Below are 17,023 nucleotides of genomic sequence, written 5' to 3'. Positions count from 1 at the left end.
ATTTTTTTATTTTATTTTGTTTTGTTTTTTTTGTTTTTTTTTTGAGGGGAAAAAACTAAAAGGAAAAACAGAACAGATCCCTCACTCACTCCGGTTGTGCGGTTCTTATCTGTGGGTAGTCCAGTTCAGCCTGTCTGACAGGAGATACTCGTTTAGTCTCACTGACCTCATGGCTGCATCTCAATATGACCAACTCAAGTGTAACTCATTTGTATAGCACAAGTTATAACTGTATGCCTGTTTGAAGTAGCTTTATCTCCATATCTTCTACACACACACACACAAACACAAAGAAGAAATAGAAGACTATTTGGTAGGGGTAGCATAACTTTAAATCATGGCTTGAAGATAAAGAGACTGAGCTACTCCAGCCTATTGAGATGCACCCCTTCTCTCCCTGGTACGAGTGGTACCATGGTCATTGATTATGATGTCCCTTACTGTGCTTATAAAATATCCCTGGGGTCTTCTTACATTATATTTTTTCTTACCGTATTGTGCCGCAGTGGATGTAGTTAGGTTTTTCTTTCCCTCCCTCCACCACCAATCAAAAGGATGTCATACCAGATTTAATGTTTTGTATAAACGTAGCACAAATCTGCACCAGAAATGCACCATCATCCCTCTTCATGAAGCCTGGTGGTGGCAGCATCATGCTGCATGGAGGCCCTCTCTGCAGCAGCCGTGTGATCTTACAGAAGGTCAAATGCATGCCGCAAAGAGAAATACTTTACAGAAAACCCTTCAGCTATGTTATTTCTTTTAGAGGAAGAAGAAAAAGCAACACACAGGCAAATTAACAGGAACGTGACATTTTCTTTTGTAATTTGATCAACCAAAAAAGAAAAAGTGTGGGAAGCTGTAGTGTCCAGACCTGAGGCAGCAATCCGCAAGAAGCTGGAACTGCTGCTGACTCAGAACGAAGTCATGAAGGATACGAATGCTTGGCAGATCTGTCCACTCCACCCTCTAAAGCATCTGAAGATGCTGAGAAACATCCTGCAGTCAGAACATTTCTAGCCAGGATCCTTTTGTTAGAAATCTTTTAAATCCACAGACATATGGTGAAATCTAAAGGTCAAAGGGCAGGCTGGGTACTTTTCATTGGGGTTGTTGTGGCAGTGACACCTTGGAGTTCTGTTCCTGGGAGTCAAAAGTAAAGAAGAAGCTTTTTTGAAATACTGTACTTTAACATGATGATTGTTGTTGTTTTTTGTTTTTTTTGCTGTCATCTGATAAATGTGTCATCGTGCTGGGGGAGAAGAGACTTTCCCAATGCTAAAGTAAAAAGGCCAAAACATGAGGGGAAAACCCACATGATGAACGGTGGAAATTTAGTCTGCCACTTAAAATTGAGTTCTCTTAAAATTGCTTTTCTGTCTTTATACGTCTACAAGTTTTTGGTACTAGATCCTTGAGAATCCACAGTTGGAGCTCTTGAATACGGGGACCCATTGCTAAGTTTGTACTGCGCATCCTGCCCTTCCCACAGAGGCCAACAGATACCTGCATAATGACATATCAGCCCACATACAGACCAACAGGGGGGAGTGTGATGCCATTTCTTAACCTGTCATCTCAGAGGAGAAGAAGAGTTAAAAAAAAAAAGTAAATTAAAAACCATTTTACAGGATGTTGTCTACAGCTTTGTCATTTCTGCGGTTCATTCTGTTTATCCAATGAAGAGCCAGTGTTAAAAAGAAATGTTTTATTTGGCAGCAGCAGGATAAGGTATGGACAGTAGCACTTTGTGCATCAATATAATTTATAAAAACCAAGTATCACTTAAATTTACACAAAGCTGTTCACATTACTATCTGCATCAAACAACTGAGGCATAGCCATCGGTAAACCTGAACACCCTGGAAATGAGCCTAAGCAACATGGATTAACTGCTCACATTATTGGTAGGGTCTGATAAAACCGTCTTAAAGTAATTTGATTTGAGTGCTGAACATTGTTTTTAGTAGAGAGTTGTGCTCAATAGTCAAAAAGCACAAAAAAAACAAAAAACCCTGAAGTATAAACTGGTGCTGTGTTCAGAACATAAAATCAGTGGTGTATAAAACAAACATCCCCACAGAAACACCATTCACCCTGGAACATCAGCAGGTGACTCTTAATTAAGGCCGTCATTACATAATTGTTTTACACAGTGCTTGGTAACAGCGATGTTTAAGGCGAGCACCCAACATTCAGTCTCTCTGAAGCTCAACAACACCAGAGGTGTTCATTGGTCAGTCAATACAGGACTGTCAGTGATAGGTCAGTGGAACACCAGGGGCTGATGGGTCATTTGTCCTTCCTCGCCTCTGGTTCATCTGTTGGTGGTGTTGATGGTGGCGGTGATGGCGTCGCCGTCAGCTGTTTCATCTGTAGATCCACTTTGGCTCGGCGGTGTTTCTGGACCAGGTTGCCACCAGCAAACCCCAGGGCGCCGCCTCCCAGGGCGGCAGCTACCCCTGCAGCTTTAAAGCCAGCCAGCAGGCCAAGTGGGCCTCCTAATACACCGCCCAGCAGCGCCCCGGCAACCGGCAACACCGCCAACTTGTAGCCAACTGCCTGGAGAGACAGGAAAAAGAGATATGTTCTAGTTTAATTTAACACCGCTGCAGACACACACACACACACACACACACACACACACACACACACACACACACACACACACACACACACACACACACACCTTTGGTGGCATTAGTACTTTGTGGCTTCAAGACAGCGATAGAGTTTGGATGCGTCTTTCATGATCACACATCAACTCACAGAAGAAGGGAGAAATTAGAAAATAAATACACAAACAGCCTTGCGTATGTAAATGTAAACCGTCACTTCCACGGCTGCATCAAAGCGTTTTCATTATCTCCATTTAGGAAAAAAAAAATCAGAGAGATGTGGGCTGTGTGTGTTATTACAGCTGTTATCATCAGAGTGGAAGGTGCTCTTTGCTGATGGCAATTAATGACTGATTCCCTGACCAACCTCACACACACACACATACACACGCGGACACTCACTTGATTAACACTTCACCATTAAATTAATCTAGTTCAAAAGCTGGCATCGCTTGTCCCCACCCCTGTGGCAGTTGAGGGAATGTTAATTTCATCTGAGCTGAGTTAAAAGGACTCTGGGTGCAGGTGTGGAGGGTGGAGGAAGCGTGGGTGTCGTGTGTGACTATGAGTCTGTGTCTGTGTGTAATGCCGTTTGACCTGATGACAGATTACAAGCTTTCAAATGCGTTAAAACATCTGACGTCCTTCGCACCCGCCTTATCTCTCCACAACCTCCTCTAATGTGCGGCCCACTCCATCTACCCGTGACCTTACAGAGAGGTCAGCTTTCGTTTAGTTTATTTGGGTCAATTTAATTTTAAAGAAACTGCTTAAAAAGAATGCTTTATTGAAAAAAAGTTTAAAGGTCAGTGTGTCCTGACTGTTAACAGCACAGGGTTTTTGTTTAATCAGTCTGTATGCACAGACCCTGATGTAGAGCTCAAATAATTTACAGAGATGTTTTTGTTTGCTTTTTACTTGGTTGATTCACAATTTAAAGTCCACTTTAAGGTAGAAAATCTTAATAAAATAATAAATTTTGCCTGATTTCTTCCAAAAGATGCTTTTGCTGCTAATCGAATATCCCTGATTGTACTGCTAAAACAGTACAATCAGCCTGGTCTGGGTAATTTAATGACAATTTTCATACATTTCATACACAGACTCATTAGCTAACTGAAAAATGATAAAATTATGAAAACAAGATGCCTGTCAATATTGTTCTGACCCTTTATTTAAACTCAACCCTTCTGCAGATTACTGAGTAGTGTTAGCTGTGCTAGAGAGGCTGATATAATACATTTTTTTTCTACGTCATGATCTCAAAAAAAGAAATTTACCCTGACTGTATTTTGGTGCTGGCAGAAAACTCAAAAGCAAGCAGATAGTCCTAAAGGAAGCAAAAGAGGAAAGCAGATGACAGAGGGCTGTTTTTTTTAGTTATGTAAGCATTTACAGGTGTGACTGTGTGTCATCACCATCTCTGAGTGTTTGTAATTACAGTCCAATTACTCCACAGTGAGCTCAAACAAAGACAAACATGGATGGCTTCTTAGATTTCTCAAACTAAATGTAAAGTCAGGAAAATCTGTACCGAAAAGCACGATTGTTCATTTTCATCGTGAGCGTGCGTGTGCATGTGTGCGCCATTTGACAAAAACAGGTGATTCATTCTGGGTATTACACACAAACCTTTCGACATTTCAAGTGTGTGATACGTGTGAAGGGCACTGAGTCGTCTGCTGACTTACACTCAGCGCAGAGCAGTGTAAGGGCGTGCTAAGCTAAAGGCAGTGCTGCTCCTGGAAAACTATTAAACAATCATTTAAACCTCTTCTCAGTGCTACACACACACACACACACGTGCAAACATACAAACAAACTTCTCTTCTTGTCTCTTGTCGCCCCTCTTATCCCGCCTCTCTCCATCCCTCTCCTCTCTCTATTTCCTTAATTGCAGCTTTCCTCCGTATTCGAACAGATCAATAGGGACAAACGCTGTGGAATGGCTGGGAGGCAAAGTGCCATCGATCTCCCCATCTCCCAAACACATGCACACACATCAGATTATCAGCACACACACATTAATACACACCTTCCCCAGGCTCTTGGTCCCCTCCTCCACGTTGGCAGCGGCTGTGTTGACGTTGTCCTCTATGCTGTCAATCTTCTCCTGCTGGGACTGATGCGCACACACAACACGTATTAACACACACTCATATGCTAGCAAGCAGATTCACTTACAAACACGCGCACACAGACACACGTGTAAGCACAATTGTTGTGCAGATATTTTTTTACCCATCCAAATTCTGCTCCGCAGGACAAGTTAACAACAGAGGGGTGTGTTTGGAGGCTGCAGGTATATTCAAGGGAGATTTCAGTGAGGGTGGGGGTCATATGGTGTGTGCGCGTGTGTGGCATTGTGTAGATCTCATGAAATATTCAGAGTGGCAGCTGTCTCTCTCCATGTGAGGGTTGGATGGACACAGTGACCAAATAACAACCGGAGCATTTTTCTTCCTCAAAACGGTTTCTTTCTTTCTCTTTCTTTCATTCTCGCGAACTAAAAATCCGCTTCTCTTATGAATACCCGCGTGAAAGCTTCCTGTTATTTTGTGATGGTTTTCGGAGATTTTAAACCTGTAACCCTAGACTTAGAGATCGTGTGTTAGATTTTTCACATTTTCATTTTCTGCACCATTCTTCTTTCCAGCTTAAAAGCTGCAGTGGCACAGAGAATTGGGATAAAATGAGCGGCAACAACCAATTATTATAATTACTCTGATTAATCAAAAATTTGCAGATTTGGCTTTTACTAATAATTTAACCAGTAAAATGTCAGAAAAAAGTGGGAAAAAAAGCTTTAGCTCCTTTTTTAGCTCCACCAAAAGTGCCAAAGCCCAAAACTGTTAATGTAACTCTCCCATTAAAAGTGATCATGACCCACTGTTCACTTTTATTTTAAAAGAAAAATATCCTAATATAACCAGATATAATAACAGCACTCACAAAAGAAAGAATCTTGACTAGAATTGTTATTTGACGTTAACCATGTTCTGACTGTGTTCATGAGTTTTGGTGAATGTTTAAAAGATCCTCGTAGCTGTTAGTTTATAACATTTAACACCAGTAATTCCAAAACAATCAGACAGCTCTATTATTATAATACTGTAATGGGAATTAATTTCATGCCGTGTTTCTGCCTCAGTACAGACACAGAAACATACAGATAAGCCTGAAGGCGCCCCAACATCGGAACAGACACAAACATGACGCATGTACAGACACAACCACACACTCACACTCACTCAGTATTTCCACTGTGGCTGAGTGCTGGAATATTACTCCCCTAACGGCTCCTTTCACCCTTGAGACACCACAACATGTCTATGCTCTTTCTGCCACACCCCCTCCCCGTGCCTCTTTGTGTTTTTTCAGCCTAGCTACATCTTTACCCGCCCTCCTCTTCACTGTTAATCTCTCCTTCACTCAGCCTCCCTCCATCCCTAAGGATAAGACTGATAATCTGAGCCGTCTGTTCTCCACCTGCTCCGATGTATCCCTTGTTTCCCCTCCTCTCTCCTCCCCCTGTGAAAACCTGCCCCCCCCTTTCTCCCTGCTTCACTCTCACTCATCTACTTCTGAATCTCTCCTCCGCTGAAGGGCCTCTGGGGCCCCAGCACTACTCCGGAGCTGCTCTGTGTAAGCTTGTCTCAGTGGGGCCTTACCAAGCAACGCAAGCGAGCACGCGCACACAGACACACACAGGTCAAATACACACCACCCACCTCCTGGAGGTGCTCAGACCTCTATCACATTGTTTTTGTTCACAGGGGTGGCTGTGCACACATGTAGACAAAGAAATGCAGAGCTGAGCGTTTGTACTCACATGGACGAGGATAGAAAACTCTGTCACCAAACCGCTCAGCTCCTTCAGATCCTGAAAGGGGGAGAAAAAAAAATAAATTAAAATGCTGTATTGATTTGTTTGAGGTGCTTATCGTACAAATCTACAGCTACAAAGTGTCCAGACTGTCAGTGAATGGGATTCATAACTGCATTAACGAGACTGACTAATTAGGATGTGCTATAGATCTAAATGTGTCTGCAGGAACAGATATCATGGCATACATGTGAAATAAATCATGAATTTAAATTTAGCTGTGTGAGTTTCAGGGTTCTCGTACCATGCTGATAACTATGACATGTCGCCTGTGAAAAAAAACGCCCGCTGTGTTGCTTTTAAAGTCTTTTTCCAGGTGAGAGTTCATGCATACGAGAAACCCCTCACCCTCGCTTCTCTATCAGCACACTAAAAAGGACCACAGAACACCACCCAGTCAGTAGCAGCGACTGTGGATACAGCAACAAATGTAAGGCATAGTTTTGTTGGTTTGCTATTATCCTATTAGGCCTAAAAAAGAAGAAGAAAAAAAAAAAGAGAGATTGAAATTGCATGCCTGAAACAATAAATCGACTTCTTTGTTTGCTATGAGATCACAGCAAAGAAATAAGTCAAAACTTGTAGGATAAAAACACCCCACCATAACAGACAAATGATTTTATTTATAATCAACACACAGGCTTAAAGCACGACATTTGTGAATATTCCCAAGGACTTCCTTCATTCATACATACATACATACAGCTTACCTAACAATTAGAACATATCTGACTATGACTGGCAGACTAAAGCTTGTTCCAGACGTGCATACCTCTTCCAGGTTATCCCAGGACTCAGCTGCTCTCTGATCAGGAGGGATTTCTGGGAGCTGGACCTGGCTTTGCCTGCCAAATCCTGGTACGTCGCTCGTATTGTCATCAGTGTGGCAGCTACTGGATGCACAGCTGGATGAATGAGTGGCAGGTGGTGACGCTGGAGCGGGCTGAGGCTCGGGGTTAGAGTGCAAACGGAGGAAGTCCTGTGCGGCGGCTGACGCCCTGTCTCTGACCGGCTTGATGAGTGCTTCCAGAGCGTCGGCGTCTTCAGCACGGACCCGAGTGCACAGCTTCTCCATCTCTCTCATGTTGGCTCTCAGCTGCTGCAGAGGCGCAGAAGAAGAGAACATTTTTCAGTTTGAATGACAGTGAGTGGTATGAATGTGAGGGAGAAGGGACACTTGGACGGCCAGAAGGACAAGCAAACCTGTGGTTAAATACAGCCGTCACTGCCAAAACAAAAACATGCAAGAAAAAAAAAAAAAAAAAAAAAAAAATAGAAAATGTGACGAGGCAGACGTGGCATAACAAATCCAAAATCTCCAATCATCTCAATATCAAACATACATTTTCCCTCTGGCATGCAGACACTCCAGTTGTAAAGACTGTTTGGATGAGAGTTGTGAAATTTCTTTCTTCCCTCATTTAATGGAACTAGATGGCATTCACTCTGTGTTCAAAGCACAAAACATGATCGGGTGACATTTAAAAAATAAAAATAAAAAAAATAAATAAATAAAACACACTACTTTCTTTCTGCTGTCTACATCCGCCAGCTAAAGGAAGCTCACAGCTACCTGACATTATAGCTCAGCCGATGGGGAGTCCTTAACGTTTACATTAAATCCTGTCACTCTGTCAAGAGCACAAGCACGTCATCATCAGTAGATGCACTGTGATACGTCTGCAGGGTGTAGTTCAGTAACAATTAAAATGGTTCTTGGTCACAATGTTAAGTTTTCTGAGCAACCAGGTCATGATTTATATCACCCAAAAAGAGCACTTTGCTCTGACTGCAGGTTTACTTGTGGTTCCCAGAATATTTAAAAGAGGGGGGGCAGAGCCTTCAGTTTTCAGGCCCCCTTTCTGTGAAACCAGCTTCCAGTTTGGATTTGGGAGACAGACAAACTCTCTACTTTTAAGATGATACAGCATATAGTTAGGGCTGGATCATGTGACTCTGAATCCTCTCTTAATTACATTGATGGGGGCTTCCCACGATGAATGTTTCTTGTTGACGCACATTTTTCACTCATTATGCATTTACACACCACTATGGTTACTTTGTCCTGTCCCCCTCCCCTTATCCCGAACCAGTGGCAACAGCTGGCCGCCCCTGCCTGAGCCATCCCTCTGTCGCCACAGCACCTGCTCATAAGGGGTCATATGTTAGTTCTCTGTATTATGGTAGGGTCTTTACCTTACAATATAAAGCACCTTGAAGCAACCGTTGTTGTGAGTTGACATTATATAATTAAAAGTGAATTGAATTCAATGATTTCTGTGAAGAAACATGCTTCTGATGAGATTTTTAAACTTTTTTTTTCCTTTGGTGCTTTGAGCAGGTGCCTTACAGTTCACTATATTCAACTCACAGCTAAAACAATCATATATTCCATCACTGAAACCAATTCTGCCCAAAAACATATGATTTTTACTTTACACATAACATCAGTTGAATTCAAGAGAAAACACAAGTTCTTGTTCATTTAGCAATTGGCTAAATGAACTTCTTTGGCAATACAACACACACATATTCAGTGTGTTGTATTGCCAAAATGATGTGAACTAGAGTATTATGCAAAGGTTTTGAGCCTTCATATTTTACTTCCAAGCAATCAGACTGTCCTGTTATTTTTTAAAGTCATCTTGAACAATAGTTCACCAGACTTTGTGAAGGTCATTCAAAGGTTGTCTTTGGACTGATTTTACTCCGTTTCAGTCGTGTTCTTGTACCTGTCGATTATCACTGATTACCACTCAGTGTGTTAATAGACCTCTCTGCATTGAATCATATTTGTTATTAATCTCTGTCTCTCTTCCACAGCATGTCCTTTATCCCGTCTTCCTCCCTCATCCCAACCAGTCGCGGCAGATGGCCGCCCCTCCCTGAGCCTGGTTCTGCTGGAGGTTTCTTCCTGTTAAAAGGGAGTTTTTCCTTCCCACTGTTACCAAAGTGCTTGCTCATAGGAATGTCATATGATTGTTGGGTTTTTCACTTTATGTATTATTGTAGGGTCTACCTTGCAATAAAAAGCACCTTGAGGCAACTGTAGTTGTGATTTGGCGCTATATAAATAAAACTGAATTAAATGTTTGTTTCTTAAACCACTTAGCACTGACCACCGAGTAATTCAAGCATAGCAAGGCCCCAAACTCAAGAGATTAACTAGTGTTGTGTTTACACATAAATTAACTAAGTTGTCTGTTAATTTAATTGGATAGAAAAGCAAACATCACATCACTATCAGTCACGGACTGGCCTCCCCAGAACCCGCACCTCAACCTTATTGGAGCAGTGTGGGATCACCTTGACAGAGAAAGGAAGAAAAGGCAGACAACACCCAAAGAAGAGCTTTGAATGAGAAGAAATCTGGCTAAGAGAGTTCAGGCTATGTTGAAGAATAAAGGTTGTCATACAAAGTATTAACGTTCAAGCTTGTTAGAACTGTACAAACTCTGATATGCCTCAGATTCTGTATTTCTATGTACGCTTTCATGTATTTCAATACATTGTTGCACCCATATTGTTTTTGTTTTTTTTCCTACCAGAATATAAAAGAAGAGTGGTGCAAGCTTTAGATATGAGGCTGAGGAACATCGCAGCGATCATCCCTCCAGGCAGCAGCATGACCTGGGTTCACAGGTTTTTGTCTTTTGTTTTGTTGTCAGAGATGTGCCAATAACACATTCTGCTAATTACATGACATGAATATGCATATCCTTGTTCACAGAAGCAAAAAAAAAAAACAACACACTAAAGGTCATGTGCCTTTTAGCCTGCAAATTAACTGTGACTGTATGTAGTTCAAACACAAATGCCGCAAATAAAAACAGTACAGACTCTGCTCTCCTGTGTTAAAGTGTTTGCAGTAGCTCGTGTGGCAAAAGTGGGGCTACTGAGGTCTGTCTGCAATCTTCTCTTGGGAGTTCGCTTGGTGCTAGGCTAGCTAGAGAGTATGTTATGGTGATGGGTGGGAAAACAGGCTTTTTTCCAAACAGATAAAATAAATCAACATAAGCATGCAGTGCCAATGATCAAAATAGGAACTCTGAATGACATAAACCAACCTATTTTCCTATGTTTGAACATTAATCACACAGACAAACATCTAAAGCAGGGCAGACAAACTTCTACTCTGGATTTACACCATGAAGACATGGGAAAGCACTCTGTGTGGACCCCTGAGGGTTCGCTGGGTAATGGTGAGAGGATAGATGTGTGCCTGTTTGGAGTTATTTCACCTTCAGAGACATGGTGGCTTCTAGGCAACAACATCCCCTGAGGCATTTCACACTCACTATGTGAACAAGTTCACACACATGCGGACACAACACAAGAAAGATGGATTCTAGGTTTAGCAGCAGCTCTTTTCTTGTCCTGATTTAGTAAATTTATATAGATAACGCTGTTTCCAAAAGTACGTGTTTGTGTATATGTACACATGCTGTTAATTCCAGCTGAACAGATTTTGTTGCTATTGATTTGCTCAACAGGAGGCAATTTTCTTGTCATCAACATCATGCAGCGTAGCTGGTGACATAGAGAGGGAGACTTCAGTCTCAAAAGTGGTTTCTGCTGTTGGATACTTCACTGTCAAATCACCTCCATCACAACTGTAAAACAATAAAAAAATAAAAAAAATACTGGCAGTGGCCAGTGGTACCCCTCAGCCTCCTAGTACACTGAAGGTATGAATTCCAAAACCCCACGTCCCCTCGTTCTCAAGGTATTGCATTCACAAGACTTTCAGAAAACTTGACCTCTCACCTTCAACCTTCAGATCAAGGTCACCGAGATTCAAAGTCATCTGGGATTTATCGATACCTACGGTCTCAATTTAAAAGTCCTACATTGCTTCGCTCTCGAGTTATCACATTCATAAACTTGGGTGTCTGTGTTGCCTGCCTGCCTGCCAGCCCGCCCAGCAGAGTTATAACAATACTCCATCAACCCTATCTGCTGAGGAAGAGCAAAAGGTGTGCCTGAAAGTAGCTGGACCTTATGTTGAGTACTTGTCTCTGCGAAGCTGCTGTTTTTCTGTTGCTCAGTGACTTATTTCACACAAATCAGTATTCGTTTTAATATACTGGCACGCTTCAAAAGGCATCTGTTTGAGTCACAGATCATTTCAAACAGGCTTGGTAACGATGACTGACACATTTCTCCTTCATTCAGACGTCACAACAAATGCTGCCTGTTTAAACACTGGATAAAGACACTGGTTGCTGCCCTTTTACTCTGTCTTTACTTCGATCTTCAAACTGGAACAACATGACAGGCACAGATCAGAAACATCAAGATCCGATATTTAAAGAGGTCATGGGGTGCACATTTTGGAGACAAAAAAATATAATACGCAGAGTCATGCTTGTTCAGGAATTTCAATAGGCGGTGAGTCATGTCATCCTCTAAACAATTGTCACATTCACTAAACAAACACATACACACAAACACGCCTCTGCTTTTCTATTTACTTCACAGGTTATCACTTCATACCTGAACAGTTCTGCTGGCATTAATATGCTCCTGATGAAGGCGATCCCATTGCTGGGTATGCTGGTACTGTGAAAGAAACTAGGAGTTATTTATCTGAAGGCTGGAAGTAAGAGTTTGAAAGTGAGGTTGTGATCCTGTGTGCAGCCAGATTTGAGCCGTCACCTTCAGTATGTTGTTATGGTGTTTCTGCAGTCTCTCCAGGTCTGTGGGCAGAGCCACTTTAATGAACTTGTGGATCGGTGCCTCCAGGCGCCTCAGTGTCAGCTTGTTGCCTTCCTCTGCCATGTGTCCCGCTGACTGCCCACAGCCAACACTACTGCGTAACTTTGACAAGACACCTGCTCAGCTTTATCTCGCTGCGCCCACAGATACTGTAAATACCAGCAGAGTATTTTAATATACAAAATTAATAAACTCAGCAGCACATGTAAGTCTGAAAAAACTGCCACCTCAAAAGGCCAGCGTCCGGCGGCATAACCAGACAGTTTGCACAAGTGTGGCCATGATCAGACCATTACTTACACTGGGGTGTGACAGAAAATCATATTTAACTATCCTTTTTTTAAAAAACAAAAAAAAAAAAAAAAAAAAAACAGGCCAAACTGTTGTACACCAAATAGTTAAGCTTAAGTCATTAACGTTTTGCATTTGTTTATGAAAACAGACATGTACAAGCCATTCCCCTCTGTGTATCAAAGTATTCTAGATTCAAATGTGAGGCCATCTGTCTGACAGATAAAGCCTGGCCCAAATTGGTTCATGCAGCAAGACAATGACCCCAAGCACAGCAGCAAATCCACAACAGAACAGCTAAGAATGACAACAATCAAGCTGAGGCAACAGCTCAAAGTTAACCTCAACCTGATTGAAATTCTGTGGTGGAATCTTGGATCTACAAGCTACTGGATCAAATGGTGTACTCAGTTTTCCACAGGACTGCATAACAGAAGTGTTTACACAGTCAAAATGTTTTTAAGTACAGTAAATACTGTCATTAAAAAAAATGGCAAAAAATAAATAAATGATAGAAACAAAGCAAACAAAAAACAGTGACAGTTACTAGATAAAACTCCAGTTTTTCGTGTATATTAATGTTTAAACTATCATTTGAAGACATGTATTTGGGCTTTGGTGAGGATAACTAGCTTGCAGCTTTGTATTCACACTGTACTGTAGATGTTTATAATAAAACTGATATATGTATAATTCAAGCATATCAAAGGCACTAAATCAAGTGACGAACCAATGGCATGCCTTCAGAAAACAGACAACTTAGCAAATAACCAATTTTAAATTAAACATTTTAAAATTGGTTAAACATTTTTACTGGCAGCCTGTCCCAAAAATACACAATTTGTTCTCGTTTTAGTCGAATCTAGGGCTGTTCGATATAACGATATATATCGGATGACGAAACGTCTATCGTTTCATTTTATGCTATTGTTTATTTCGTGGTGTCACAAAATAAACTGTTTACGGCAATATTTTTTTTTCATCGTTTTGATGGTCACTGTAGTGGCTATATTAATTTCTTAAAGTTCTCTCTTTCTCTTATATTTAATATAACCACACTACAGACGGACAAGCGCCTGTTTTTATGCTTTATGGTTAGCAACAACGACGGTAACACCATCGCGTGTCCGCTTGTTTATGTTCCACACAAACCTTTCACAATAAAGCTCAAGATCCTGTTGAGAATTTTCAAAATAAACTGAATCACGTGAAAGAGCAGATTATTTACGGATGAGAAGTAAAAAAAAAAAAAAAAGAGCCGCCAGGTGCTAAAAAATAAACCTTAGACTCAAACGTTAGAACAGCCTTTTCCCCGCAGCACGCCGTGTAATAAATACTCACAAAGAAAACGGCGGCTGTTACAACTTATGGCTAAAAAATGTATCGTTTCATGCATCTGTTAAAACACTCGACTCCAGCTACATGACGCGCAGCTGTTAACACTTCCCGCAAGTCAAGCTGCACGAGATTCACAGAATTTACAGAAAATGTTACATATCGTTATCGGGACGATAGAATTCTTATATCCGGATATGAGATTTTGGTCATATCGCACAGCCCTAGTCGAATCCATGAGAAAAAATAAAAAATCCAATGTTCACACAGTTTGACAGGCATAAAATAGTGTGTTCGCACCAACATGGTGATTCCCAACAGCCATTAGGTAAAAACTTGGAATATTTCGGCATAGTGAGCAGTGTATCCTGAGAAAGAAATAAATGAAATTGGTCCTTTAGTTGAGTCACCAACTGTTCACTGAAGCCTCATTAGAAATGGTCTCAGTGGAAGGGTGGCTGTCAAGAAGCCTTTCATACGGAATAGAAATATGGTGAAAAGGGCAAATTACACAAAAACCAATTTGGGAAAATAAAACATGCATGCATGTATGTATGCATGTATGCATGTATGTATGTATATTTGCAACAGGTGTAATGGACTCATGAATACAAATTTCAAGGGAGACAATCATGAGTGTCTACATTCATCTGTAAAACACACTGGAGGCTCTGTCATGGTTTGGGGCTTGGGATATCTTTTAAAAAAACAAAACAAAACAAAAAAAAAAAACAAACCTAAAAAAAAGCCATAGGTAATTAATTTTTCAGCAATGACATTAATCCCAAATACAATGTCAGATTCTCCAAAAGCATACCTGAATAGAAAAAGCACAATGGAACAGTCAGTCCTGGATTTTCTCCCCAGAGGCCCACATACAAGTTGCTCAAAACTTTTGCACAGCAATATAACTCTTATTAGCAGTTCATACCAAAACAAACAAACAAAAACAAGAACAAGAACAAAAACACCAGGTTATTTTACTTGTTGTTTCGTTTGTTCCAGCGTTAATGGCAATTAACTTCGGAGTGACGTAAAGTGTTTGATGACGCCTTCTACTGTTCCCTTCAGTCCACATTTCGAGGCCACGTCGCACGAACTGTCCCTGAACAGAAAGTGAAATCACTCAGTTTGGCTAATGACAGCAGACTGGCCCAGCAGGTAACGCTAAATTAATCCATTAGTGTCACTAGCTAACCGCTGAGGACGTCAAGAGCTTTGTGAACGGCAGAAAACTTCCCAGACGGAGTTACTAGCTAATTCAGTAACTTCACCCGGATACAGGGAGCTATCAGCCCGCTGCTGAAAACATAAACTCACAGGGCGCACATCGACACTTACCAGTAAAAAGACAACTCGACAAAGTCATTTACACTCGCTAATGACTACTGCGAGCCTCCATATTGTGAAGAAAAACTTAAACGTTCAGACAACAACTCGCTGCCTCTTCGGACAGAGGTGTTGTTTATAAACAGCTCCCAGTACGTCCGCGAATAGTTTCCGACCACAATCAGCAGCCGCAGAACATAATGTTCCTCATCACTACCCCGTGATCCCTGTTCTGATAGCGAATCAGTGACATGTTTCTAAAATAATACTCCCGCTGACGGTAGTGTTTATTTCCCCCATCTGTCACATTTTATTGCTTCAGGAAAATGACTGTTTACCATCTGTTCTTCATCTAAAAAAAATTAAAAGATTTGCACACTCAATTTCTTACATTAAAAAATTTAGGATGCAGTAGCCACTAGTTTCACCCTGCCCTCCAAAAAGCCTTATTTATCTGAATATTGTTATTAGATTTAAAACAATATATTTGATGTTCTTTGTTAAAGATAAACGATGACATAACAGCGAAACTGACCAGTTAAATTAACACAGATATCAACTTTTTGTGGCTACTTAACATTTCTAAGCTGGTTGGGGTTTTGTTCGGGCGTTTGGACTTCACAGCTTAGTCATTTCCAAGCTGCTGGCCTCAGCCCTGATATGTGGTCATACTGTTTTTTAAAATACACCGTGAAAGTGAAAATGTATGACATTTCAAAAATGTGTCATGGCCCTTTCTTTTTTTCTTTTCTTTTTTTTTTTGCCAGCCAGACATTTAAACTAAAATGAACATGTGCTACAAATAAATAAATACAAGTTAGAAATGCTAGATTGTTCACACTTGCGCATCTTCCACACCGCTTTTTACCGTGCGTGAAACAGCATCAATCCTGTGGAAGGAAACATTAGATGTGATATTTTTTGTCTGTGTTGCGTTTGGAAGAAAGACTGGGGTTCCCCCTCCTCTACTGTGAGATCAGCCAGCGTGAGTGGGTCTATTGCATGTTTCCACTTCTATTCTTCAGCACCTTTTACCTTTGACATTTAGGCCAACCCCCCACACACTCTTCCCTCAGCGGATGCTCCAATGCGAAGGGCCACAGCACACAGTCCCCAGCTACAGGGGATTTCCCCTGGTGCTGTACACATGTTGTTAATGTGTGTGTGTGTGTGTGTGTGTGTGTGTGTGTGTGTGTGTGTGTGTGTGTGTGTGTGTGTGTGTGTGTGTGTGTGCTCATATGTGTTTGCTTGTGTTTATGCCAGTGTGTCTGTCCACTTTCAGGGGACTCCCAGACTTGCAGACTGAGGGGGAGGAGGGAATAGAGCTGACAGCCTAAATAGCAAATCATCATCAAAAATGTTTCTGTCTCTGTGTTTGTGGAGACAGAGAGAGAGAGAGAGAGAGAAGGAGGAGGAGGAGGTGTCTGAGCGTGTGTAAGTTGTACCCTTGATGTGGGCACATCAAGGGTACTTACAAAGAAGAAGCATGTCCCGTTATGTAAATCATTCAAGTCTAAGGTGAAGACTTGCTGTGAGGTTATGTTTATGTCAGGGATGTCAAACTCATTTACATCAAGTGGGCTGGACCAGTAAAACTGCCCTTTCTGTCAGTTATAATATACGAACATTACATGAAATTTCATCAGCAGTTCCCAGTTTTTCTACACGATAAAGAACGGCTGCTGTAGGAAATGAAAGAAATGTGTCAGCATGACTCTTTGGGCTTAAACTGTAAGAAATAAATCTGTAAAATTACAGGAAATGTTCTGCTAGCTTGTTGCTCAGACTGTGATTTAGGTATAAAACAAAGAATTTTTCCTTTTTTTAAAAAACCATTGTAAAACAC

General features: G+C 41.2%; 1 protein-coding gene across 3 annotated transcripts; it reads right to left on the bottom strand.

Moving 5' to 3' along the window:
* Positions 1–1,693: 1,693 nt before the first annotated feature.
* On the bottom strand, positions 1,694–15,350 carry stx17 (syntaxin 17). Of its 3 annotated transcripts, none has more exons than XM_026183961.2 (8): positions 15,190–15,350; positions 14,833–14,953; positions 12,163–12,371; positions 12,001–12,066; positions 7,277–7,603; positions 6,451–6,501; positions 4,654–4,740; positions 1,694–2,562 (listed from the first exon to the last, which is right to left on the bottom strand). In XM_026183961.2, exons 3-8 carry the CDS (start codon positions 12,283–12,285, stop codon positions 2,293–2,295), a joined length of 924 nt encoding a protein of 307 aa, XP_026039746.2. In that variant the 5' UTR covers positions 12,286–12,371; positions 14,833–14,953; positions 15,190–15,350; the 3' UTR covers positions 1,694–2,292. The 3 variants fall into 3 exon arrangements, with proteins under 3 accessions (XP_026039746.2, XP_026039747.2, XP_080164118.1); XM_026183962.2 differs by having other exon boundaries at positions 14,666–14,953; positions 15,190–15,343; XM_080307992.1 differs by lacking the exon at positions 14,833–14,953.
* Positions 15,351–17,023: the final 1,673 nt, after the last annotated feature.

Source organism: Astatotilapia calliptera, chromosome 11, assembly GCF_964374335.1.
Source record: "Astatotilapia calliptera chromosome 11, fAstCal68.1, whole genome shotgun sequence".
Classification (NCBI taxonomy): Eukaryota; Metazoa; Chordata; class Actinopteri; order Cichliformes; family Cichlidae; genus Astatotilapia; species Astatotilapia calliptera.
The sequence above is the reverse complement of the archived record's forward strand: the minus strand, read 5'-3'. Positions and strand labels throughout refer to the sequence as shown.

Coding starts and splice junctions, on each gene's coding strand:
- stx17 (XM_026183961.2), bottom strand. CDS start 12,285: ATGGCAGAGGAAGGCAACAAGCTGACACTGAGGCGCCTGGAGGCACCG. Junction 6,502..7,276: donor CCTGGGATAACCTGGAAGAG/GTATGCACGTCT, acceptor TCCCCCTTTCAG/GATCTGAAGGAGCTGAGCGG. Junction 4,741..6,450: donor AGTTTTCTATCCTCGTCCAT/GTGAGTACAAAC, acceptor TGTGCGCATCAG/TCCCAGCAGGAGAAGATTGA.